The sequence below is a fragment of the Spea bombifrons genome, chromosome 3, assembly GCF_027358695.1.
Source record: "Spea bombifrons isolate aSpeBom1 chromosome 3, aSpeBom1.2.pri, whole genome shotgun sequence".
Lineage (NCBI taxonomy): Eukaryota > Metazoa > Chordata > Amphibia > Anura > Pelobatidae > Spea > Spea bombifrons.
In genome coordinates this window covers 6413550-6440177 of record NC_071089.1, presented here as the reverse complement: position 1 = coordinate 6440177, position 26628 = coordinate 6413550, and the positions used below count along the sequence as shown (strand labels likewise).

General features: G+C 45.0%; 1 protein-coding gene and 1 pseudogene across 2 annotated transcripts; both read right to left on the bottom strand.

The window, feature by feature from the left end:
* Nucleotides 1-403: 403 nt before the first annotated feature.
* LOC128483095 (uncharacterized) lies at nt 404-2726 on the bottom strand (annotated as a pseudogene).
* A 3116-nt stretch (nt 2727-5842) lies between these two features.
* NVL (nuclear VCP like) lies at nt 5843-26255 on the bottom strand. Of its 2 annotated transcripts, none has more exons than XM_053459277.1 (23): nt 26122-26255; nt 24744-24817; nt 24239-24291; nt 23761-23848; nt 23383-23446; nt 22879-23154; nt 22459-22591; nt 21637-21713; nt 21288-21422; nt 20846-20947; nt 16755-16872; nt 15808-15952; nt 14563-14857; nt 13790-14008; nt 13557-13661; nt 12949-13011; nt 12035-12154; nt 11050-11149; nt 9778-9884; nt 9322-9398; nt 8799-8887; nt 6895-6965; nt 5843-5962 (listed from the first exon to the last, which is right to left on the bottom strand). In XM_053459277.1, exons 1-23 carry the CDS (start codon nt 26179-26181, stop codon nt 5918-5920), a joined length of 2616 nt encoding a protein of 871 aa, XP_053315252.1. In that variant the 5' UTR covers nt 26182-26255; the 3' UTR covers nt 5843-5917. The 2 variants fall into 2 exon arrangements, with proteins under 2 accessions (XP_053315252.1, XP_053315253.1); XM_053459278.1 differs by having other exon boundaries at nt 22459-22585.
* Between the last annotated feature and the right edge of the window lie 373 nt (nt 26256-26628).

Here is a 26628-nt window from a genome sequence, read left to right as displayed (position 1 = left end):
CATTCACTCGTTCTCTGCCCTTCTTCACAGTCGGGTGGTCCTCTCACACTTTCACAAAACACCCCAGACATTCCTGGTTCTGGCACAGATTCGCTCTGCCCTCCCTCCCAGTGATGCAAAACCTTCACATTCTCCCACGGCACCTCAGACACCCCTGGTTCTGGCACAGATTCGCTCTGCCCTCCCTCCCAGTGATGCAAAACCTCCACCTTCTCACACGGCACCTCAGACATCCCTGGTTCTGGCACAGATTTGCTCTGCCCTCCCTCCCAGTGATGCAAAACCTTCACATTCTCCCACGGCACCTCAGACATTCTGGGTTCTAGCACAGGCAGACACGCACAACCTTTCTGCCCACTCTCCCCATGAGGCTGCCCTGGTACATTTTTATACACTGCCCTTTCTATGGTAGGGCCCCTAGAAGACCTAATAAATCAAAAGTGTCATCCTCCGGCATATATTTTGACAACAGCCTACCCAAATCAGTACCCAGTAACACATTAGTAGGAATGTTATCTGATACCCCCACATCTCTTACACCCTTCCCTGCTCCCCAATCCAAAAATACTCGTGCCATTGGCACTGCATGACGTACTCCCCCAATTCCCCGCACTGTTAAGTTCTTGCCAAGAATAAAGTCCTCAGAGCTCACTAGCTCTGGACGCACAAGAGTCACTTCTGCCCCCGTGTCTCTGAGCCCCACAGTTACCTTGTTTCCCACAGTGACAGGTTGCATATTCACATTGGGGGTGTTCTCAGCGCTGGAGACGAACAACACCGAAGATGGTGATTCTCAGGGGTGACCCACTCCTGTGGATGGCGTAGGATTTCTTTTTTCCGGGCAAGTAGCGCTAACGTGCCCCACTTTATTACAAATAAAACACCTGCGGCTATCCCCATACGTAGAAATGGCACTAGCTCCCCCTCTCCCTGAGGTAGAAACTGACGCAGAAGATGGTACAGTTGACTGGGTGGTGGGAAGCCGTGGTGTAGTGGTCTTCCAGCTGGATGCTCCTGTAACAAAACCTCTGCTCCGGTTGTGCTCGGTTGGCAGTGTGGAAATCCGCCAGCTCACCCGCTTCCAATGCTGTCTTGGGCTCCCGGTCCAGCAGCCATTCTTGTACATTGGCTGGGCACAGCTGCAAAAACTGTTCCTTGATGATCAGATCTTCCAAGCTTTCTAAGGTTTTAATCTCCAGCCCTCTAATCCACTGCCGGAGTGCCGTCGTCAGGTGTCCCACAACTGCAGTGTAGCTCTCGGTGGAACGCTTTTGCAAAGTCCGGAATTTCTTTCGGTACACCTCAGGGGTAAGGTTGTACCGTCTCTGCAGTGCAGTCTTAATTGCCTCATAGTCCTGGTCAGATTCTGCTGGTAGCTCTGCAAATGCTTCCAGTGCAGGACCTCTGAGACCAGGGCTGAGGTACTTTGCCCACTGGTCCTTTGGTAATTGGTACTGCCTGCAAACCTTTTCAAAACTGCGCAGAAAAACATCCAGATCCCCATCTTTGTCTAAAGTGGGAAAATTCTCTGCACGTGGTTTGGGTGCAGAAGAGTCTCTTGAAACCACACTGATAGGTGAGGCACTTAACCTCTCCAACTCTGCCAGTTTTAGTTCATGCTCTCTTGCCGCCTGGCGCTCTGCAGCTTCCCTCTCTCTCTCGGCCTGGCGCTCTGCAGCTTCTCTCTCGCTCTCGGCCAGGCGCTCTGCAGTCTCTCTCTCAGCCTGGCGCTCTGCAGCTTCCCTCTCTTGATATTTAAGGATAAGCTGCAGTCTGAGGTTTGCATCTGTTGAGTCCACGTATTTGAAAACAGTTTGTAGATAAGAGTCCAAGGGATCTCCAGATCTTGGCACGTCACCGACATCAGCTGCACCTAGAACCTAGACAAAGCGGCAGCTCCACTGCAGGACCTCACACCCCGTAGAAGGCCCCGGTTGGAGTCCGAGCTTCAAAGGACAAATTTATCTCACAAGACCTTTTGGCACCACATGCCTGTACAATCAAATTAACCCCTCTCATACTGAAATTGGCCATACCATCTCTACCAGGTAGCAAGTCCATGTATGCACTACACAAGTTGGTGCTACACTCCCCCTCTCCTAAAGCTCTGAGATTGTTACCGAGATTGTCTGTCTTTATATAATATCAAGCAACCCTGTATTAGTAATGTCTTCATAATATGCAAAATCTAACCACTCTCAGACCTTGCACAGCCACAGCGACACGCACTGATCCCTCTCAGCCACAGTGACATGCACTGATCACTCTCAGCCACAGCGACATGCACTGATCACTCTCAGCCACAGCGACACGCACTGATCACTCTCAGCCACAGCGACATGCACTGATCACTCTCAGCCACAGCGACACGCACTGATCACTCTCAGCCACAGTGACACGCACCAACCACCCTCAGCCATACTAATGACCAATAGCACATACCTCCCTCAGCCTAACGCACACAGTATTCTCAGCAAAACATACCCACCACACTCAGCCACACACGCTAACGTTCCACGTTACAGCGTTACCTCTCGGTTAAAGTCATTTGACCCAGATTTATAACACGTAACATGTCTGCGTCTCGGCACCGGGGGCTCCGAGTCCGTTTCTTCTCTCTCTTTGGCTATGATGACACCGCTGCCCCTCCACAAAGCAGAGGAAGAGGTCCCGGGGAGGGCCCTGATATACGTATCACTTACCAATAGCTGGCCCGGACTGGCCATCCGGCACACCGGGCAAATGCCCAGCGGGCCACTAGCCAACCGTAGTGGATAGAGACAGGCCATTCAAATGGGCTCTAGTGACGTCCGTCTAAGGAACAGCTTACGGGCAACATGTCCCTGCTTGAGAACAGCTGGTAAAAGACTTAATAATTGGCATTTTGTCCTAGAAAGAGATTACGCAGGGTGCGGCCACCAGACGGATATATGCCCCACGGTGTGTGCATAATAACACGGAGCTGGCACTGACATCGCTTGGTGGCCGCTGGCCATCAAAGCCGCCGATAGCCCGACTCTGATCAATAGCAACGCGTTTCTATTCAATACGATGATCACCACAGCATTAATACACGCAAGTTTTGGTTTTTTTTCTCTTAAAAAATGTTAAATCTCCGTGGCCAACCTGGAGGACCCTTGGAGATCAGCCCGAGGCAAGCGGCCCACTGGGAAATTAGGCGATGAACAGAGACAAAATAGCGTGGGCTTGTATTTTATTTTCTAACAAGGCCAAAAATAGCCATTTTTTACTTTAAAAAAACTTTTCCCTTTTGTGAATCTGAAATGAAAATCTAGAAAGGTCACAGAGCCTCTTTATAGAGCGCGAGCGTTTAATATTCACGTGATTCGTCCCGGAAACTCGTCTTGTTCCGCCCGCGATTGTTTCGTAAGATCGTTCGATTATATCTCTGCCAAAAGGAAAAGCGATCCTCGGCCCCCGAGGGGAGCGAGCCGGGCGCTTTGTCATTTACAAGACATTTAATACGCTTTTACGGTAACTTTCCCACGGAGGAACTGGGGCGGCAGACATGCGATACTTCAATAGTACGTCAATTGTTACTAGCGCTATATTCTACAACAATAATACAACATATAATAATAAAGCTAAAAACGAATAAAGTTAATAATAAATAATAAAATAATTAAAAAAGGGATATTCATTTATACCTGCTGTAACCTGGCATTCACTTAAAGAGTTAATGCCAGTGCCAGGACCGTATTACCACACTACATAATAATATACACTACATTTACAATATATAACATTTTAACTTATTTCAGCAGAATAAACCGTTTGTAGCAGCAGGAAAGGTCTGATGGAGGCTCGGAGATCATTTTATTAGATTGTGGACACAATCGGCCTGTATCCAGTATTCATTCTTCTATCATTTTTATGTCTGTTCCTGGAGGCCGCCATCTTGGAAAGCAGCAATGGCATCCGCCAGCAGATCGGCCCATTCGGCCCCCGTCTAGTCGCCCGTTTCTCCTGCTGTAAAGACTCAAACCTTAATCAGTCGTTGGTCTCGTCTTAGATTCAGGAGCCGTATGTCTATCCCATGCATGTTTAATACCCTCACTGTATTACCCTCTACCACTTCTACTGGGAGACTGTTCCATTTATCTACCACCCTTTCAGTAAAATGACAACAAGCATAGACATGGAGATAACATAAGCACTTGTAGAATAGAGACTCCAGCCAGGGGTCCTTGGTCAACCAACCTTCAAAATCAGTTGTTAAAAGTTGCACAGGGGTCCAAAGAGCACCGGACCAGGACTTTTTGTGAACGTACTATTTAAATCACAAAATTATATATTAATAAAAGGATATTAAATGTTTTTTATATTGTTTTTCTTATATTCCGCATCTTTTTAAGTCTATAAAAAAAAAAAAAAACTTGTTTGCTTTCGTTTTCTAAAAAGAGAAAGCGTTTCCTATAAATCTCGGCCGGCGTAGATTAATGTTTTTGCGATTGAACGCGGATAAGGAAGGCGGACGGCTTCCTCGGGGAGTCAGCCCAAGAACCCGCAATAAACGCGTACACGGCGTCCAAGGTTTAAGTTCCAAGCGGCCGGGGAGTTACTGCGTAATCTCACCTCCTCTCACCTCCGGCTTGTTCCGGCTGCACGAGCTCGAGGTATGCGGGTTTTTTCATTACCGATGAAGAATCTGACCATCAAAACTGGGCTGCCGGCAAGGGCGTGGATGACACCGCTAAATTTAACACTTTTGAAAGCCCCGAGGCATTCGGTATAAAATTTACGGCCCAGGACCCTTCCAAGGCTGAAGGTGTTAAATATTGTCGCTTTCGGGCCATTACTGTTAATGAGTGTTAGACGATGTGATGTATAATTCACTTACTCGGCACGAATGGAGAGGTTTTGGCCCCTGAAGGGTTAAAGTTCACAAAGATTAGGAGTTCGCTAACTTCACGCCGGTTATTCCCCTCCGAGATCACGAGCCATATCCCTATCCCAGTCCCTCACTGTATTAGCCTCTACCGCTTCTGCTGGGAGGCTGCTCCACTTATCTACCACTCCCTCAGTAAAGTAAAACTGTACTTTGTTAAATGCCTTTTAAGTATTTAAATGTTTTTCCGCCCCGACTGCAGTACCGACAGGTGGTACAAGGGATCTAACAGACTCATAGATCTGAAACCTAACCCCCCCCCCCCCCCCGGCACACGCTTGGCTGATAAAATACAATGAAAGCCCGAAGCAGGAGGTTAATCCACCCCGCACGGCTTCACCGACTGATAGATCTCTGGATCACTGGGAGGCACATGATGTGTGGCATAATGAGTTAATCGCTGCACAGGAACCCCGGTAACGGCTTAACAATAATCCGACTACCCCCATATCAGTGACATAACACCAAGGAATTCTACGGACAGACCCGGGTCCTCCGAACACCTTTCCCCGACCATACAGGGAGGCTGCGGGGGTTAAGTACGGGAGGGAACGGAGTCCAAACCGGGCACAGCAAAGCCTATTCATTAAAAAATAATAATATATATATAAATTCTAGATTCAGAGATATTCTAAATGTAGATTCTGGAACAATCTATTCAACCCTTTTAACCCTTAAAGTACAAGAAGATTTTTTTTTGCATCACACGAAGGGTGTGAAATCGACATTTTTTTGTAGATTTCAGAGTTTTACCGACACCGTCCCCATTATACATTTTTTCTCTTTTATTGCAGGCAGGAGGCTCCGTAATTGTACAAATAAACGTATAGATTCTGGGAGGAAATCGATGATCACATTGAAGTCCCTCTGCTTTTCTTGGGGTCCGGTACAATTTTTGACTGGTTAAAAAAAAAAAAAAAAAAAAAAAAAAAAAAAACTCCATTCTGACCCCGACAGGTTAAAGGCCGCCACTCACGGAGCAGATCAATACTTGAATATTTAACGTGGTCACCGGCTCAGGGACTGGCGAAGGAGCTCATACATCATCTGATCCTAAACACAGAGAGATAATAAAGCAAGTTACAGATTGGTTACAAATTGCGAAAAACAATCACAGCCGAAAACAGAGGATCTCAACCCAAAAAAAAAAAAACCACAGACAGGGTGTGGCCGCTTGTTAATTTACATGCAGTTATTCCTCCCCTGTAATCATATTCTATTCCAGCAACTGCTTCACCTGATGAGCTTTATGAATGATGCGAAATATTATATCGGGGAGGACCTAAGGCGGCTGCACCGCGAAGGGTGCACTCAGGGGAGCACTCAGGGGAGGGCCGGGCTCTAACAAGGACCCTCTTGTCCTGTGTGGCAAACCCGAGGCCAGGGCTGAACACACACGCCGGCACCTGTGACTCTGTCTTCGCTTCTACGCCTCCTCTGCTTTCTCCTATAAGCTGCACAATTAACCCGTCGGGTGCCAGGGACTCCAAAGGCAAAGCATTAGAGGGACAGTATAATGTTCCTGGTACTTTAATGAGTACACGTTGTTAAATTAAAAAGGTGTGCTTGTCTTAAGGAGAAGCTGCAGCTCGCCTCCCACCACGATGTTAGCCCCTCCCACGCATATGCAAGAGGGGGGGGGATTTAAAGGGACGTCTCAGCTATCGTTTGCGTTAAAGTGCATGTGATGACTGGAGCGTCCCGTTATTATTACTAAGGGTCATGCTGAGGAATCACGCGGTTCCGTGTGCGATACACGGAGCGGGTTAGATCTGCTAAGCTGTGCGTCTTGTCACTGATTTAGATTTTATAAGATTGACCTGCACATTTACTTTATTAGACCAACGTGGCGAGTGATCAGCATCAGCACAGGCGGCACTAATTACACCTCCGAGCTGCCCCCCCCAGCATGGCAGAGCCGCATCCGATGTCATCACCATCAACAGAGACACTCATCGCCGGTAAACAATGATCCGCTCTCTCACCTTCTTGGAAACGGACGGCTTCACTTTGTTAAACGCCTCCTCAAAGTGTTTCTGGCCGACCTTGATTTCCCCTAAAAGAGAAAAAACCAGGAAGCACATTGAAAAAAAAACATTACAGCAGCGGCATGTGACGAGCCGGCGACTCAACCGCCAACAACCAACCCGCTACTAACACCAAAGCAACAGGATTAATGACGCGTTACTAAAGGCTTTCCTCCCCATGAGCACCAAACACAAAAATACCCCCCCAGATACAGTAATATCACCCCCCCAGCAATGTATACGGTAATATAACCCCCAGCACTGTATACAGTAATATCACCCCCCAGTGCTGTATACAGTAATATAACCCCCAGGGCTGTATACAGTAATATAACCCCCCAGCGCTGTATACAGTAATATAACCCCCAGCACTGTATACAGTAATATCACCCCCCAGTGCTGTATACAGTAATATAACCCCCCGCGCTGTATACAGTAATATAACCCCCAGCGCTGTATACAGTAATATAACCCCCAGCGCTGTATACAGTGATATAACCCCCCGCGCTGTATACAGTAATATAACCCCCCAGCACTGTATACAGTAATATAACCCCCCAGCGCTGTATACAGTAATATAACCTCCAGCGCTGTATACAGTAATATAACCCCCAGCGCTGTATACAGTAATATAACCCCCCAGCGCTGTATACAGTAATATAACCCCCCAGCGCTGTATACAGTAATATAACCCCCCAGCACTGTATACAGTAATAACCCTCCAGCGCTGTATACAGTAATAACCCCCCGCGCTGTATACAGTAATATAACCCCCCAGCACTGTATACAGTAATATAACCCCCCAGCGCTGTATACAGTAATAACCCCCCAGCGCTGTATACAGTAATAACCCCCCAGCGCTGTATACAGTAATATAACCCCCCAGCACTGTATACAGTAATATAACCCCAGCACTGTATACAGTAATATAACCCTCAGCGCTGTACACAGTAATATAACCCCCAGTGCTGTATACAGTAATATAACCCCCAGTGCTGTATACAGTAATATAACCCCAGCACTGTATACAGTAATATAACCCCCCAGCGCTGTATACAGTAATATAACCCCCCCGTGCTGTATACAGTAATATAACCCCCAGCGCTGTATACAGTAATATAACCCCCCAGTGCTGTATATAGTAATATAACCCCAGCTCTGTATACAGTAATATAACCCCAGCGCTGTATACAGTAATGTCGAGGAAGCATACGCTGATTGTAACGCCAATACTGATAAGGAAGGGCACTGCGCTCTTCACATATAAATCCCAGATTGCCGTCTAATGATAAAGTACTTAGTCCACGCTGTGATCCGTCACCTTCAAGTGTAGATAGCGGACTGAAGCGTCTGTTTACACGGCTAATAACAGCTGCTCCATAATGGAGCCGAGGGACGGGGTTAATGATGATTTAGTTATCAGTCTCTGACCTAAATGCAGAATAGATCCTTAAAGCCGACGCGGTGCTAGATTATTACCGACTGACGGCAAATGCTAAAGTGTTAAAGAGGCTGCCATGAACCAGCAAGGGACCGGTTAAAAAACGTAACCAGCAAACATTCTGACCTCCTAGAAAAGAGGGGGCATCGGGGAGGAAAAGAGGGAAACAGACACATTGTACAGATGATGGGATGTTGTGATTTTCATCACCCCGTAGGATTAATAATATATAATCAGATATCTGGCACAGGATTGAAGAAGTTCTAGGCAATCCACTCGCCACTGACCAGTAGTTTATCTCCATATATTCCGCTTTGATATTTTATGCAATAATCACATTGAAATATACGCTTCAGCCCCCGGACCCCCGTGGTCTCCCCCGCCTGGTAAAGGCATGTTTTATACGGCACCCTCCGCTCACCTGTCCCGGCAGCCGGACTCTTCTGCAGCATTTCACGTCTCAAGGCGCTAATGGATGCTTCCCGCACCAGCGCGGAGAGGTCGGCACCCCTGCGTGACGGAGAAAGACAGAAATCACACACAGCTCGGAATCGAGGTCGATATTTATTAAAGGTAACACAATAAATGCACTGTGGCAGAGAACAGTATGTTCCCTACTGGAAGGGGTTAAAATGACATCATCCTTAATGGTAACTTCTTAAGAGGTCTGTTAGGAACTGACACCATCAACAAACACGGGGTGGAACGGCCAACAGTCATTTCTCTGGAACACGGAACTTCCTTACGGGAGGTAATGGGGAGAATATGCACTACTTAATATTCTGTAAATGTACGATAGGTGGAAAAATGAAGGGCCTTCCACACATGGGCACGACTCCCACCAGACGGCGAATGAATGAAGACTGTGTGTGCACATGTGCAGTATACAGACATCCTTTTCAGCACATAAACCGTGTATAAGGAACAAGGAGAGACAAACTCACGTAAAGCAGTCGCAACGCTCATCAGAAGCAATTACTTCCAAGTTGACATCTGAGCTAAGAGGCGGCCGAGTCCCATCCTGTGAGTAAAAGGCGAGGGAATGAAAAATTGGGAGAGAGAATTAAAATAAAAAAAAAGTTGAAACGTGGACATGAAGCAAAGTAAGGATTTGGTGTGCAATTTGATACTCCAACCAGCAGATGACTGGGGGGGGGGGCAAAACGACACAAAAAAAGTTACACAATAGTGTTCTCTAACAGGTTTCCAGACATAGACACTAATACCATGCGGTGGAGGAAAATGTACACAATAGAAGTCAGTCCAAGGTTACAGTGATAAAGAAATCAGGAGTCCGTCTGCGATGATAAAGACTGAGCTCCGCTAGGTACTGCAAGATGAGGTTCAACCTCAAGGTCAGCATCATTCCTCTTGAATGTATGGAGGAAGCTCTTACTCACCTTGGTGATGGTCTTTAATATGGCAAACCGGTCAGCGGGGGGAGGGAGTCCCACGTACAGGGTCTTGTCCAGTCTTCCCGGCCGAAGAATAGCTGGGTCAATGATATCTGAAAGATTGGGAGAAGCAGCGGAGCGTCAGAGGCCTCGGCGAACATTTCTAAACGCGGCCCCTCGAGGGAAGCTCTTCAGCAAATGGGACAACCGGCCATATCATAGAGCAATACAAACAGGGCTGGCAAAACCGAGACAGGCTGGGGGCCAACATACTACAGCCGTGACCAGGAAAACCCCATCGTTCCGACAGGACACCCACCGATTTAATCCTGGAACCCTGGAGACAAGAGCATAGAACCTCGGAATTCTTTAGACTTCCTTAAAGATGAATCAAACTGTCTGGAATGTGACATTAACATGTAATTTTTGTAATAGATTTAATTCACCTTTATCCCACCCAAATAACAATAAGACAAGTTTTATTATTCCTTCCTTGAGACGGTGCTCAAGTATTCGGAGAAACCTTCCCAGCATGCCTTCGGCGGCGCGAGGTATCAGAGTCCAGGTCGATGTGAACTCTTAGCTTCATTTGTGTGAACAAGGACTAAAAGTTTCATTAAGCAAACAGCACTTACCCAGAACAAACACGGGGCCGGCTACTGTAACGTGGTCTTATCTAATCGGCACAGCCAAAGTATTCGCCAATTGAAAGTAATTGAGAGATGACTTCGGGAGAATGGAGTTTACTTTAGGACAGAAGCCAAGACCGTGAGGCTGAGCGGACACAAAGGAGAGCACACAGTGCCCGGGGCTATTTATTTAACGTGTGTGTGGAACCGGAGCAGAAGCGGATAAGAGGGGCAGATTTAACTCATTCAGAATCAAACTTCAAGGCTAAGGCTTTTGGGTACTTTTATAAATGAATGAACGAATGAATAATGATTGACTGAATGAATGATCGAATGGAGCCTCACTTGATTTAGTCTATTCACAGCGTATCTGTAACACTACATTAACCCCTTAAGGACAATGGGCGGTCCCTAATCCCATTGGAAAAAATTGAAACCCGCACATGTACAAGCTTTGTCATTAAGGGGTTAAAGCTCCTCGTGTAAGGAATTCATGGTATTACAAGTAATCTCCAAATAGAACCGTTGTGCTTGAACATGGAATGTTATACTTGAATGAATGTTCCTAGTACCCCCCCATTCTGGATGTGGTTTGTGCTGTTTAGGGGGTCTTATTGTGCGGACCCCCGTGCGGTGTTAAAGGACTCACCTGGTCGGTTAGTTGCTGCCATGATGAAGACCTGACGCCGGCTTTCCAAGCCGTCCATCTCTGTCAGCAGCTGATTGACAACCCGTACGCCGGCTCCAGACTGCGGGGCAGGAGGAGAGATCGTTAAAAAGAAATCACAACAATAGTTTTTTTTATTACTAGAGACCGATGCTCCAAACAAGTCTTTCTTTTGTTTAAAAATAATAAAAAAAAAATTCTAGGTTTTCCTAATGTTTTCACTCTGTTATCTGAGACCCGATCTACTAGGCAAACCGACTACTGCCTGTGGGAAATAAAAGAATGCCTCGGTCCTAATCACCTAGCCAGACACGGCGGAACTGACTTTATTAGCGTTGCCATAAAACATTAGCTCAGTGTGGTGTTTGAGCCGGGAAAGACGCCCAAAATATCACATGACTGACAGCAATGGCGTCCTCTGGGTCTGGACTGGAATAACTGGAGCGTTATTTAGGTTTATTTCTCTGTTGAGAAACGCGTCTGGCTGGGAGAGCGCCGGATCAGGTTGCCGTGTGATTGTCACGCTGCCAGACTGTTGGAACACACATGGCATTTATTGACTGCCTGTAAAGACACATTCATTATGTTGTTTGCATTTCTCATGTTCCAGCTGTATGTAAATCCCGCGGGGTGATGAGGACACACTAACAGGAGAGGTGATGTCATAATCATTAATCATGAAGACAGCACCCAGGGTGGCACACAAGCCAAGGAACACGCCGGCTCCTGCCGACGTCTGCCAGGCGGCCACGCGGGAAACCCGTAAACAATAACACCCGTCAAACACTAGGGGCAGCAATGCACTCTGTGGCTTTTATAACTACAACTCTCATCATCCTCAGCCAACAGCCCAACCTGCCGCTCTTATCTATATGTTATTTTGTAGTAAGGCGTGCACAGGGGATGATACTCCCTGGATGATACCAATCTAACACCAGTTTACAGATTTAGGGTGTACAGCACTCACCTCATGGCCAGAGCGACGAGGGCACAAAGCATCGATCTCATCAAAGAAGATCACGCAGGGGGAAGAGTTAGCGGCTCTTTGGAAGACCTGCCGGACGGCGCGCTCGCTCTCGCCAACATACTGCCGGAGAAAGAGACACGTCGCAGGAATGATGGATTAGCGGCAGGCAGAGAGCAAAATCCTCATCTTATTAAATAAAAACCAATGTATGCGTACAAACCTAACAGCGAGAAGCGAACGGAATCTCTAACATACCGTAAGGAACCCAACCGCACGTCGGGTTTGTGTGGTTTAGCCCAAGACTGCCTTGCGATGACCTCAAGTGGATTTTTAAATAATAAAAGGTGTTTTCTACCATTAACGAAGCTGAATAAAACACGGATCACTAAAAACGGACCTGCAAATAGGGCTCCTGGGGCCGGGTTAGCGGCGATCGCTGCGCTGATATCACATCTGCATATAGAAGCGGAAGGGGCGCCGGGGGGGGGGGGGTACCGCTAAGCGGCTGAAACCCTCCACTGGTGTTATTAGGTTTAGGGGGGCAATAACTTTTTCACAGCACAGTAGAGTAAAACGAGCAATATGTTCATGCTTTAGGAGGCCCTGTTTATGCGTGTTCCAATGGGAGCCGCCATCTTTATTTCCTCTTCTGAGGATCCACATGGTTATTCCTCCTCATTAAATTGCTGATTGTTTCAGGAAACGTTAGTGTGGATGGGGAGAGAACTTCAGGACGGGAAAATACACAATGCTGGATCTGCCACAAGCTGCCACCACCCTGAGCTTTCCAGGCAGGCAGGGAGTACGTGACGCCGCGCAGAACACCACATAGCTTATCTCCTCTTATCGCTTCACTAGAAGTTAAATATTAATCGGCATATCGGGCCATCTATCCTATCTGAATAGAAACCCACCATGTTTAACAGCTCCGGGCCTTTCACGGAGATGAAATTGAGACCGGATTCGTTTGCAACGGCCTGAAAGGGGAGGGAAAAAAAAGAGAACATTCATCACAGTGCTTTCCTTACAAATAGACCCTTGTTTGTACTTTCCCCCAAAACTAAGTACCTGGTTTAATATCCCTAAAAAACAAAACATTATATAACAGAACACTTGCTTTTCTATAATAAATTTGCACACACCTACTGTGGCTGAAGAAAACTGCCCTTATTGTACATTTACCCCACTAATCGAAACCTCCCAAAGTGCCCCAAAAACACACAAATCATACTGATGACAGTGATATATATGCTAAATATAATGAACGGGCTGGGGTATTTGTTTCTTCTATCTAACTAGAACCCCCTGAAACTGCTTCCCTGTTTCGCAATCAGAGTAGAGGCATTATTAGATCGCGAGCTCACAAGGGCAGAGCTGCACCAATCTGCTTTAACACGTATTATTGTTACGGTCCATTTCGTATATTTTGCCAATTTTAACCTCAATTAATGATATACTTCATGTGACCCGAAACCGCTGTCATGTAACGGGGACGGGTTTAGAGGCCAAAGACCTTTCTTACTTTTGCAAGCAGTGTCTTGCCGCAGCCGGGAGGTCCTGCCAGCAAAACACCCGCGGGCGCCATCAAGCCGAGAGCTTTAAACTGCTCCGGGTTCCTCACGGGCGCCTTAAAGAAAAATCAGACACATGTGATAAGAACTTTTTTGTGGGTCCATATGGCGCAGACTGTATCTGTACCGGGGGAAGCTACGGCTAATAACACGCGGCTTCGCCTATGCATTGCGCGGCTCTTACCAATATGGCCATCGTAAGCTCTTCCCGGATTTCCTCCAGGGCTCCTATGTCAGCCCAGGTCACGTCGGGGACGGTGGCAAAGCCCTCACGCTTGGCAGAGGGCTGGACGGATGGCAGAGCGTCCAGAAAGTCGTCCATTTCGATGCAGAGGGTCTGCAGCAGCTCCTCGGGTATGGGGTCCTGGTTCTTCAAGAGCTCCAGCAGCCTGCGAAGTTCATCCTGAAGAACAAAAATAAATGCCTTCATGAAAGCTGCGCTGGCATCTCATCCTGAGGTGTCTAGTTTTCAAAAATATATGGTTTGATGGGGTAAATTGCATTGGCCGGCTTCAAAGATACCCCAAATGGCACGTGGGGGGGGGCAGAATGACCAGCTTTGGGGAAAAAATGGTTTTAAAATAGCAAAACGCTACCTGTACTTATTGCCCAATAACTTGCAGAAAAAAAAAGCAAAAAAACATAAAAACATTGGGTATTTCTAAACTCAGGACGAATAGTAGACTCTATTTAGCAGGTTTATTCATTAGCTTTTTTGGATGAGTAAAAGATTTTTTGTGTAAAAGTCAGCAAATGTGTTGTTTTTTTTTTCTTCTTCCCTTTTTAATCATATTTTTTTATGGGAAATTAGATAATATGATAAAAAATGGTATCTGAAGAAAGCCCTTCTTGTCTTGAACAAAACAACATATAACTTGTGTGGATTCACTAAATGGGTCCCAAAGGTGAAACACAGCCTGGTCCTTAAGGGGTTAAGGAATGGAGCAAGTGATTTACCTGTACTATTTCCAATGCGTGGACCTGGGACACGGGTGCGGGGCATTCGGAGGGAAGTTCTGCCGCGGAGGGAATTTCTGCCGCGGAGGGAAGTTCTGCCGCGGAGGGATCCGATGGCGGCAGCGGCGGCGGCTGCTGCTGAAGCCGGATCAGGACTCTGTTCACGGCACACATTGCCGCCTCCCGGCACAGCGCCATCAAATCGGCCCCCACATAGCCCGGCGTCAGGTGAGCCAAGCGCTTGAACTCAAAGGATTCTGGGAGTCTCAGCTTCCGGCACAGAGTCTGCAGAATCCTGAAAGCGCAAGAATGAACGTTGTCAGCTCGATACCGAGAAGCTAAACCGCCGCTAAAAATAAAACTCGCGGGTAAGGAAGAGCACACTCCAACAAGCAGGAACACTCCAGGAACACTCCCAGCCCCGTGTACATGTAACATACAGAAGGGACCCTACTTTCTATGGACTCCACTTTATATCACTGCGTGTACTCGATGCATGAACCTTTAGGATATTGGAGTCGTTTAATATTTACGGCAGCAGACACTCGCACGGATACTAGCGGAAATACTTCTATTCACTTCAACAGGAGTGCTCCTGAAAATGCACAGGAAGTGTACTTAAGTACACTTCCTGTTTGCAGCGGAAGCAGCCAGGGGGAGGAGTATAATGAGACAGACACTCACTCACTTTTACTGAGAGGTGCACAATTTTAATCACTTTAATTTTTTACAACCAACCAGCTTGGTGCAAAATCAGAAAAATATCATTAATAATATAACTTTAATTTCCTAATCATTAAAATTGTACAGCGCTACGGAATTTGATGTCGCTTTTAAACAATAAATAATAATAAGATGGAGTAAAAAATAAAAAAAACATAAAAAAGGGATCCTACCATAATTTAATTAAATATAATTAATCCTTAAATACATTAAACACTGTGTTCATGTAGTTAAGGTACATTACTGGGCAAAGTGTGCACCAGCGAGATCGCAAACGTATTTAGAACACTAAGAATATTTGATATCTGAAAACTTAGATTTTTCCATCTGTAACCTTAAAAAGCACCCTATATATTTCGCAATGACGCCAGTGTGTGCTTATAAGGAAGGGTACTTAAAGATTATAGGTACCTACTCAGCGATACAGATGGGCTGACCTGCTGTCAAGATTACAAGATTGGTGAAAAATTGTGTTTTTTTGCTGTTCTTGAGAGACTTTTTATTACCCCAGGGCTGATTTACCTCTCCCTTGCCCCTTCGTCGGGAATACCCAGGCAGATCTCTCGGTCAAACCTGCCGGCGCGCCTCAGAGCCGGATCTAAGGAATCCGGTCTGTTCGTGGCTCCGATCACGAGAACTTGCGCGGTGATAGCCAGATTGTTCAAATCTATGAAGGGGAACAAAAGCATTAGAAGAGCCAAATCACACAAAATTAATTGGCAGGGGAGCTAAACGCCAACCGTCGAAAGATTCCACGAATAGAGGGGCAAGAAAAATGTCTTAAAGGGGAACCATTCAGCGTAACTAAATTCACTTAACTTTGCAGTTTTCTTTCCCAGCCTTAAAAAGCTAGGGGGCTGATTTACTATTTACAGGAAACAGATTTTTTTATTTTTACCAAAAACAGCACAACAAAGAGCTGCGGAATGAGACCACACTACATAAATCACACACAATAATAATAATGATGATTGGGCAAAAGTGACACTTTGGTTTTAAGCTTCAAAAAGCATCCATCTGTCTGGAAAAGGATATTCTTTGGGCTGGAAGAGACCTCATTGGAGCACAGGAGTGATGGGAGTGATACAGGGCCATTGGAACACAGGGGTGATGGGAGTGATAAAGGGCCATTGGAACACAGGAGTGATGGGAGTGATAAAGGGCCATTGGAACACAGGAGTGATGGGAGTGATAAAGGGCCATTGGAACACAGGAGTGATGGGAGTGATAAAGGGCCATTGGAACACAGGAGTGATGGGAGTGATAAGGGGCCTCTGTACACCTAGGAAAAGATTCCATTGAAAATCAGCCTTTCCAGATACAGCTCTGGATTTCTGATCCATTTCATGTTATTTAATGGACAAAATTCACATTTCTAACGTTGAACGGTAGTGTACATCAGATCGCATGCATTCAGAACAGAAAGTGATGCTGCTCAGGGGTAAGGATCATTATGGAGCGTTACCGACCGTCCATGCAGGTTAGCAGCTGGGCCACGATCCGTCGCTCCATGTCCTTGGAAGCCACTTCTCTCTTGGGAGTGATGGCATCGATCTCATCAATGAAGAGGATGCAAGGAGCGCTGGACTGGAGAAACAACAGACATATCAGTAAATATCTGTGGGGTATGAAGGGCCGACCCTGCAGAGCTTCTCAGGCAGGAAGGGTTGAGCTGCCACCGAATCATACGAGTACGACATCACGCCGGTGTAACCAAATGGCCTAGGGGACCCATGAGTCAAAGCCCATATCCCATTCGTGGTGCCGCTAATCCCTTGTGATCGACCAAAGCTTTGCCAAATCACATTAAAAATAAAATATAAAAAAAAAAACATTATACAAGACTTAAAATAAAAAAAAAATTAAAAATCCAAGACATCTAGAAGAAATCTACTGTATATTTTATATATATATATAAAATTATATTTATACAAAATATTATTTTATATAAAATCTGAAACCATTTCCATTTTTAAAAGCAACTGAAATCTATACAGATACTTTATGCTGCACGCAGAACGCACGGAATGTCGCGTGTTGCCGGAATCTAATGGGGTGAAAAGAAAGAATGCGCTGAACCGGGTCTAAAACACGGCTGTCTCAGCAAAGAACACGGCAGGCCACAGAAGGCACGTGGTATGCATATCTAGGGTGCCCTATATAGCATTTATTTCTATACAGCTATATAACCCCAAAACCCAGAATAGGGGAATCAGACCAGGTCAGCGAGTATCTGGTCGCAGGGACAGATCGTATCACAGTCCCTATGCAAACGTGACGGAATTCTTCCATTAACCCTTTCCATGCTTAGGTGTTTTTTTAAATTCTGCTTAGAATTTCTTCTACTCTTTAGGTGCCTCTGATCAGAGTACCCTATAGGGTAGAATTTTCAGTACTTCTGGTTTTTTGGACATAGCTGTACGTCTATAGGGTAGCAAAGGGGTTAATGTGTGATCTGCACTGCGCCACTACAACCGAGACACTTGAGCGCTAATCCACGCGGGAGAGAGAGAAGACGTGATAGAAACATTTCAATACATCATTCAACGAAGTACAAGAGGGATTTATATTTTAAAAAGGAGGAGAAACATTAGAACAAGAGGCCATCATCGAAAACTAGAGGGTCAGAGGTTTAGGTATGATGTAAAGAAGTTTTACTTTGCTGAGATGGTGGTAAATAAGTGGAACAGCCTCCCAGCACAAGTGGCAGAGGGTAATACAGTGAGGGGATTTAAACATGCATGGGATAGACATACGGCTCCTGAATCTAAGACGAGACCAACGACTGATTACGGTTTGAGTCTTTACAGCAGGAGAAACGGGCGACTAGATGGAGCCGAACAGGGCTTATCAGCCTGCAAATTATATGTTTCTATGTTTTCGCTGTTTAATGATAAATATTAACTTTTAATTCAGGATATACATGACTGATTCATTCGGTATTTACTATAATAGAAACCATAATAAACATACTGAGTGAAATATGTAAATCTAAAAGGTCCCCGACATGGTCCTATCTGGGATCTGAAGAATAGCGACACCTGCTGGTGATTAGTGGTTCAGCAGGTTAGTTTTCAGAGAACCGTCACAGATACAATTATTACAAGACCCTTACAGACTGGGGGATTTCAATTATATATATACCGTATTGGCTCGAATATAGGCCGCACTTTTTTCCCCCACTTTAAGTCTTTAAAGTGGGGGTGCGGCCTATATTCGGGGTCTAGCGCCCGACGCCCGGGACATGCAGTCCCGGGCGCCGGGCAGGCAGCGGGGTTAAGATACAGATCCCCCGCAGCGGTGCAGGGGACCTGCATCCTTCTCCTCGATACGCTCAGACAGCCTCCCCTGCCAGCACTTCCCACGGGGGGGGGGGTGCCGGCACGGGAGGTTATCTAAGCGTTTTACCTCTGCCCACCCCCGACTTACCGGAGCAGACTCCCGGGTGTCTTGCGGGGCCGGCGTGAGACATCTACGCAATACGCGCATGCAACTTCCGGTACCGGTACCGGAAGTTGCATACGCGTATTGCGTAGATGTCCCTCGCCGGCCCCGCAAGACACCCGGGAGTCTGCTCCGGTAAGTCGAGGAGGGGGGGGCAGATGAGAACAGCGGCAGTGTATCGCGGGGAGGGAGGACAGCGGCAGCGTATCGCGGGGAGGGAGGACAGCGGCAGCGTATCGCGGGGAGGGAGGACAGCGGCAGCGTATCTCGGGGAGGGAGGACAGCGGCAGCGTATCGCGGGGAGGGAGGACAGCGGCAGCGTATCGCGGGGGGGGGACAGAGTGGCAGCATGTGTTTTTTGGTGCTTTTTTAAAGAAAAAAAACTTTTTCTTTAAAAAAGCACCAAACTTTTAGGGTGCGGCCTATATACGGGGGCGGCCTATATCCGAGCCAATACGGTATATATACATACACATACATATATATATATATATATATATATATAGATATACACACATATATACACATATATACGCACACAGTATATATATTAAAATAAGCACTATTTCAACACTGATTAAGATCATAAATCTCCCCCAAGGCTTAACGGCACAACAGATTCATCTTATAATAGCCAATCAGTACCCTTCATTTATAGAAACATAGAACCTGCCGGCAGATTGGCCCCATCTAGTCGCCCGTTTCTCCTGCTGTAAAGACCTTAACTTGGTCGTTCTTCTTGTGTTAGATTCAGGAGCCGTATGTCCATTAGCCTCTACCACTTCTGCTGGGAGGATGCTCCACTTATCTACCATAAGTAAAACTTCCTTACAGTTAACACTGACTTCCTTAAGGCATATCTAACCATTAAAGTCTCTTCTAGATTGTAAGCTCTTTGAGCAGGGTTTTAGATTATGGTTTTTTGTTGTAACATTTCTCTTCCTTTGAAATAAACGTCTCTGCTGCATTTTTATCCTGCAAACCATTCACCATTTAGTCGCCGTCCCCAGAACTCTCAGCCGATTACACGGCTCTATTACACAGCAGCGTTAAAAGAAGACAATATACAAAACAAAACAAAAAAGACGTATTGCAACTGAAAGAGGAGACGACTCTGAGCTTATGAGCTTACACTCCATTACACGCTATAGCTAAGTGGAGTTAGGAATGAAGAACGCTCCAGCAACGTCTAAAAAAAAACAAAAAAAAAACAATTGTCGCAGAGGGCCGATATTCCATCCGGTAAAACTTAAAAACTATAACAACACCATGAGAGGTCCGCACCGGCCCCCGACTTCATGTAAAGTACATACTGCAGACTATTTTGCATGGACGTCTGCGTATTTTACTGCTTGCAAATTGGTTCTAGGAGTTAAACGAGACGCCTGTCACCTTCTCCAGCTGCCTCTGCCCAAAGCAAACAAGTGGACTTAAAGGGACGCTCCAGCCGTCATATGCATGTTACACTAGATGCATGCCCCCCCCGGTGCAAACGCCCCCGTGATACACTCACCCCCAGTCAGACCCGCACACTCACCCCCAGTCAGACCCGCACACTCACCACCAGTCAGACCCGCACACTCACCACCAGTCAGACCCGCACACTCACCCCCAGTCTGACCCGCACACTCACCCCCAGTCTGACCCGCACACTCACCCCCAGTCAGACCCGCACACTCACCCCCAGTCTGACCCGGTGCCGTCTCGGCAAGGGTTCCCATTCATTTTAGAACATTTCTCAGGAGACTCCCAACCTAATTTAAACCGAGATGCCAGACTACATGAGAACGCTTTACGTAACCCGGGAAGAAAAGGCTTCAGTCTCCGGAATGACATAAATTAACCTAAATCCAAAAGATTCTAAACAATAAAATCTAAAGCAACAGCAGTAAGCTCTTCAGACCTCCCTATCTGTGTATAATGTATAAAAATATACATTAGATCCGTCCCTCGGGTTGTGACATCACCGCGTGGCACCATATACAAATAAAATGACATCACAAAACCCAAAACTCTATTCTCTCGATCTAGACATTTTCAAGGAAATCCTGCCCCCGAGAGGAACGCGCAGGTATTACACGACGCAGAAACGAGAGTCATGAAACACAAGGCTCACCACGGCTTGGTCAAAGAGCTCCCGGAGTTTCTGTTCCGACTCCCCCGACACGCCGGACACCATTTCCGTGGCTGCCACCTTAATCATCGGCAGATCAAGTTCCTGAAAAAAAAGAACAGAGAATCAATGAAGTTCCTAATTCTGGGTTTTCAGGAAGCACAACAGTCTCTTTTTAAGGATATTGTTTCGTGAAAGCGGATTGGTCGAAAGGAGCCTTGGTGTAAATTAAAATCAAGGCTGGAGTGTTTAACTTTATGTTTACGCATTAATGTAACTTTCAATATAGAAATAAGATGGGGGGTATGAAACCACAACTGTCCTGCCAACTCCTAGTTTAGTGAATAAGCCCTACTTTAATATTTCAGTGTAGACTCAATAATAACCCTATGGGGGGGGTGTCATGGCTGGTATATTTAGACGGGTGGTGATGATGCAGACTCACCCCAGCAATCGCCTGAGCCAGTAAGGTCTTGCCACATCCCGGGGGTCCGTGGAGCAGAAAGCCCCGCGGCGGCACCACTCCAAGATGCTGGTAAACCTCAGGGTGCCGCATGTGAATCAGCATCTTGCAGACCTCCTGTAAAGACATTGTATGATCAGCCACACGCATGATCAATGAATGACATCATACCAGGAGAAAAAACGGAAAGCCTCACGTTAAAAAAGTGACACATCGGACTTGATTGTCTAGGGAACAATGTTGTTTTCCCTGTACAGTCCGGCAATCTGAAAAGAGGGTACGTCAAATAAAAATGGGGGGGGGGAAGGATTTCCGTAAACCAAAAATGTACCTTTAGAGTGTTATCGTTGCCCCCCACGTCCTGGAAGCTCACGTTTGAACGCTGCAGCTCATAAGCTTTTCTTGTGCCTGGAAATCAGATAGAGGGATTAGAAAGAGAGCGCGAGCTGTAGGGACGAGACGATCCTATATAAAAACGTAGACACTGGCTATAAGCACATTTCGTAAGGATGACTTAATTGTATTAGATTGCAAGCTTTCAGGACTACTCAGATCTCTGCTTCTAGCTCATTATATAGTCGGGACCGCTCATACACCGCTGTACCTTCCTACGACCGTCTGCATGTAAGCATAGAGATGGTGGCGGTTTACGCAGCAATCGAAAGACATTCCATATAAAGATAGAATCACTTGTGATCCCGACCAATTAATTTGGGATCATTCTGCTTTGTTTTGTCTCTTGTGAGTTTAAATGGAACTGCCCTGTTTTTAGAGCAGACGTTTTGTTACCAGGCTGTTTGACTTTTCTGGGATAATTTTTATGTCTGTCTTGAGCAAAGGTTTGGGGTCGCTAACACGACCTAGTACAGGTCTCTGTAAATCCCCCATTTATTAAAATCCATAGAAATAGCAGCAACCAATCACATGTATCAATCACACTGATGTTTTCCTATCATACATGCAATTGGCTGCTGCTTAAATTACAGAATTCTCATTTTCTTACTGCAAAATAAATAAATGCAAAATGGATCAAAAAATAAAAAAAAACATTTTGGGGACTAGACTGTTCCTTAAAGTGAAGGACTGAACAATATTTATATATACATATACACACACACACAGTTAGTAGTTCGGAGTATGTGTAACACAGTACCTTTGCTGTTCAGCAGAGCGGATTCTATCTCCTTGTCGGGGTCCTGGGACGCGGTCTTCACCTTTCGGCTTTTCTTGATCTTAGGTTTCTTCTTTTCGCTTTCCAAAAGAGAAACATCCGTAGGATTCTGTGTCTAACAAAGAGAATGTTTCAGCATATCACATATTAACATGTTATGGAAATATAAAGTATCTATCGGTAAGCACTTAAAGGGACTCTGAACCGGACCTTAAACACACAGTAGTAGTAGAACTTTAGCATGTAGCCTTACATGCTAAATGGAGAAACCCTAATCCGCATTTGGGGGCCACACGCTGATGATGGTGGAGCAAAGCGATTCTTAATTTACACGATGCATTATACACCAGACCCTACGCTATTCCCAAAACCCATGTCCAATATTTCATGAGAATTGAGCACCTCTCTCCGTTTGGCGGCTGCTTCTTCTTCTACATCTTCACTCAGGTCTATCAGGATGCTTTGCCCGATTGCCCTGCTTGGGGTTTTATCGATGAACCAGCCGGCTGCCGGGGTCTTGGCGTCCCGTGGCGTCTCGTCCGTCTCTCTGCGAGTAGTTCTGGCAGGGGCTGGAGTACTGGTGTCCGGGTTTTCATTTTTGGAAGGGGTTTCCAAAAGGGAGTCTGGATTTCCTTTGCGGTACAGGGACAGCAGGGAGTTATTCAGGTGATTAGAGGACTGGAAGGACAAAACAGAGAGAAACAAAAAGGTTTTTTGGGGGAAAAAATCATAAGTAGGAGTAAAACAGCAAATTAGAAGCCTGCAACCCTTACTATTAACATAAAGTGTAGTTTCACTATAATATGATATTACGTGGTGTAAGAAATGAAGGGTGCCTTTAAAATCTGATATTACATTTAATATGATGTCAGCCCCCTCTTGACTAGTTTAATTCTCACAACTTACCGGCTGATCGGCGTAATCGATGTCATCGCTGTCTGTGGAGTCCCCCGAAAAACTTTCTAAATCCCTGTAAGCAAAAGTGAACAAATAAATGAATACATATCCGGTATTTAAAATACCAATACTCGTCCAAGCCTTGCTTTCTAAAAATACTAAAGTACGGCGTGAATCCTTGGAGTTCGGAGGAATGTTTAGTTTAATCCGGATGAGGCACGGTTCGCACATTTCATGGCGTGCGCCCCCTCATCAAATACTGAAGGGAGACTTTGTATATGAACGCAAAGCCAAGGGGTCGACATATAGTTCCAAATGAATTACATTCTGAGGAATAGACCCCTTTACACGAGTATTTATTTTTTAAGCCGCAGAATGCCCCCTCACCCTCCATCTCCTCTTCTTGCTCTCTTTGCCACGTGCGCTTCTTCGAGATTCCCAAACTGCTCGTTCTCGCTGCAGATAACCTTAAACACTGCGGAGAAAAAACACACAGGGACCGTCTCAGCCTTACAGTAACGATCGGGACTTCATTTATAAAAAAGTGTCCATAAACCAGAAGGAAAAGGCTCTGTGAGTTTATTTAGAGAATCCAAAATGATACATTTAAGGGAAACTGATGTGATTTTGGAAATGAAAAATATACGACACGCTATAAGGTGAAAGGAAAAAAACAAATTGTGTTTCATCATGAAATTATTCTGGCTCAATAGTACCTAGGATACAGCATCTTCTAAGAGAAGAAACACCTAGCAGACGCTATAGATGATTATATATATTGAGGGAATAATAATAATAATAATAACATACTCGGCAAGGCACAGATTTTATATAGAATATTTAATTAGCCATTTAACGTTCTTACCTTTTTCTACCTGTAATCTGAAGGCATTTTGTTTTCTTCTCCCATACTCCGCTCTAAACAAATAAGATATTTGTAAATTATAAAACATATTATATAACATATATTATAACATATATAACATATTATATAACATATATTATAACATATATAACATATTATATAACATACAATATATACAAATTTAGAAGTCACCAATCTCATCACTAATAATAAATACGGGTTCGCTATAAACCTAAGCAGCCGTCAGCAAAAGGAAAGGAGAAGCAAGTAATGAATTTGACCTTTATTCGCATTTATAAAGGAAAATAACCCAAATTAGAAAAAAAAATATCACTTCTTCCTACTTAACCCCTTATTGGCCAGAATTGTAAATTGTCACCCAATTGTAGTTAGTCTCTATACATTACCTGTACATTCGTCATAAGACATGCTAACAGCTTCTTATTTGCAGACGAGACAAAGTCACACAATTAGCTGCATTTATTTGCACAATTATGTGTGTTACCTGTATGCTTTCTGAAGATCAGCAGCGACAACCGCGATATCCACAAAACTGCCACATCTGTTACTGCTGAGATACTGAAAAAACAAAACACAATTATTGTGACAAAAAAATAACACAAACCATAAGCAAGTTTTTTTAAATAAAATATTTTAATTCTACTAAAGCCCTGGTGGTGATACTTCTCTTTAAAGGCTCTCACATATAGGGTATGGAGGTACTGCTGTTCCTGCATATTTGTTTTCTATTTATTTAAGGGTTCAAAAATTATATTTTAAGCAAGATATCCACTGCAGGACCTGAAGTGAGATTAAAGGGACACTCCAGCCATCACATGGACTTTAATGCACATTCCCTTTGCGGAAGCGCCTGGATAACGGAGCTGATGCTGGGAAAAGTGAACAAAGAAAAAGACAGAGAAACAAGAGAAAAAGGGAGACAGGGAAACAGAAGCGTCTGCAGAGAAGGTAGGGAGACATTGCGGAGAGAGAGCTTGAGAGAGAGTGAGGGAATGGGAGAGAGAGTGAGGGTAATTGACAGAGAAGATTTTTTAGAGAATGTATATTAAAATACTCAGGGTACAGAGGATTAGGGCTGCCAGGAACATTAAACTGCTCCTTTAATGTGAACCCCACTACAAACTACAGGGACAGGGAGGTTCCAATCCAGTACAATATGACTACACGCTGCGGAATCTGCCGGCGCTTTATAAATAAATGTAATGTATTTTCTATGAATATCAGAAATGTATGCAAGACCACTTAAAAGCGTAAGAAATAAAGCGAAATAAAGTAAGACAGTCCAACTCCAGTCCATAATAGCCAGAAGCTGACATTTTCAGGAGCGATCCTGTTTAATTGAGTTACTGAACTTGATAATGAGCTTATTAAAGTCGGTTACTAGGGCAAGGTTTTTTAGGGAGGAGAACGGATGTAAACATTTTAGATGGGGAACGTTCCAGCAGCTATAACTGGTTAGGATACACCAAGAATTACATCTTATATTGTAGCTCCAAGGGACAGGGACCGTCTTTCCTAATATACTCATACATATTGTGTGCTGATCTAAATGACTGTAGACCACTGTGAAGATTATATGACTGCTGTCATTGTACCCCCTTTCAATGTATATCGGTTAGCGCGCACACACACATATACATATATATATATATATATATATATATATATATATTACACATATACACAGTTAAATGCCATTGTATCTCCACTCTAGCAGGTCCTGTCAGCATGTACCTAAATACTCAGACTGTATCACTTATCATGTGAAGCCCCATTCTCACCCATAAAGCCATTATAAATTCATATACATTGAGGTGACATTATATAGACGGCCTGTGCCGCTGTCCCGTATTAATATGTACCTGTTCCAATCTATATTTCAATCTCCCGTCAATCCCCGGGGATGACAGCCGGTTTTTCATGCTGAACCCCAATCACATGTATCAATCCGGATGTTCCAGAGCATTCAGCACCATGTGTGAGCAAAAGACCCCAGGGAGGGCTGCCCTATGCGCTGCATGATCCCAGAGACGTTAATTTACACAGATAAACCCGTTCGCGGTGCTTTTATAATTACTATTAATTGGTTACTGTTCTGATTCAGTAGCGAAGTAACACTGCTGCATGCTTTAAATGCTGTTTGTTGTTACGTGTTTTTACAGGCAGTAATTTGGACAGCTAAGATTGAATTTTAAAACTTTATTATAACCAGAATGCACACGTTAACGAGTCTTGTGTGGTGATTAATACGGTATACAGGAATTCTGCAATATGGGAAAACAGTCTAATGAGACTGCTGTTGATATGAAATTACCGTGTGAATATTACCCCATATGTGCAAACATTGCAATTGGCTAAATAGGGACTAG

Excerpts from the sequence above, each read along its gene's own strand:
- NVL (XM_053459277.1), bottom strand. The coding sequence starts at position 26,181 with ATGAAAAACCGGCTGTCATCCCCGGGGATTGACGGGAGATTGAAATAT. Across the intron at positions 21,714-22,458 it reads CGCTCTGCTGAACAGCAAAG|GCACAAGAAAAGCTTATGAG; the intron begins GTACTGTGTTAC and ends TCTGATTTCCAG. Across the intron at positions 14,009-14,562 it reads ACGCATTGGAAATAGTACAG|GATGAACTTCGCAGGCTGCT; the intron begins GTAAATCACTTG and ends TTTGTTCTTCAG.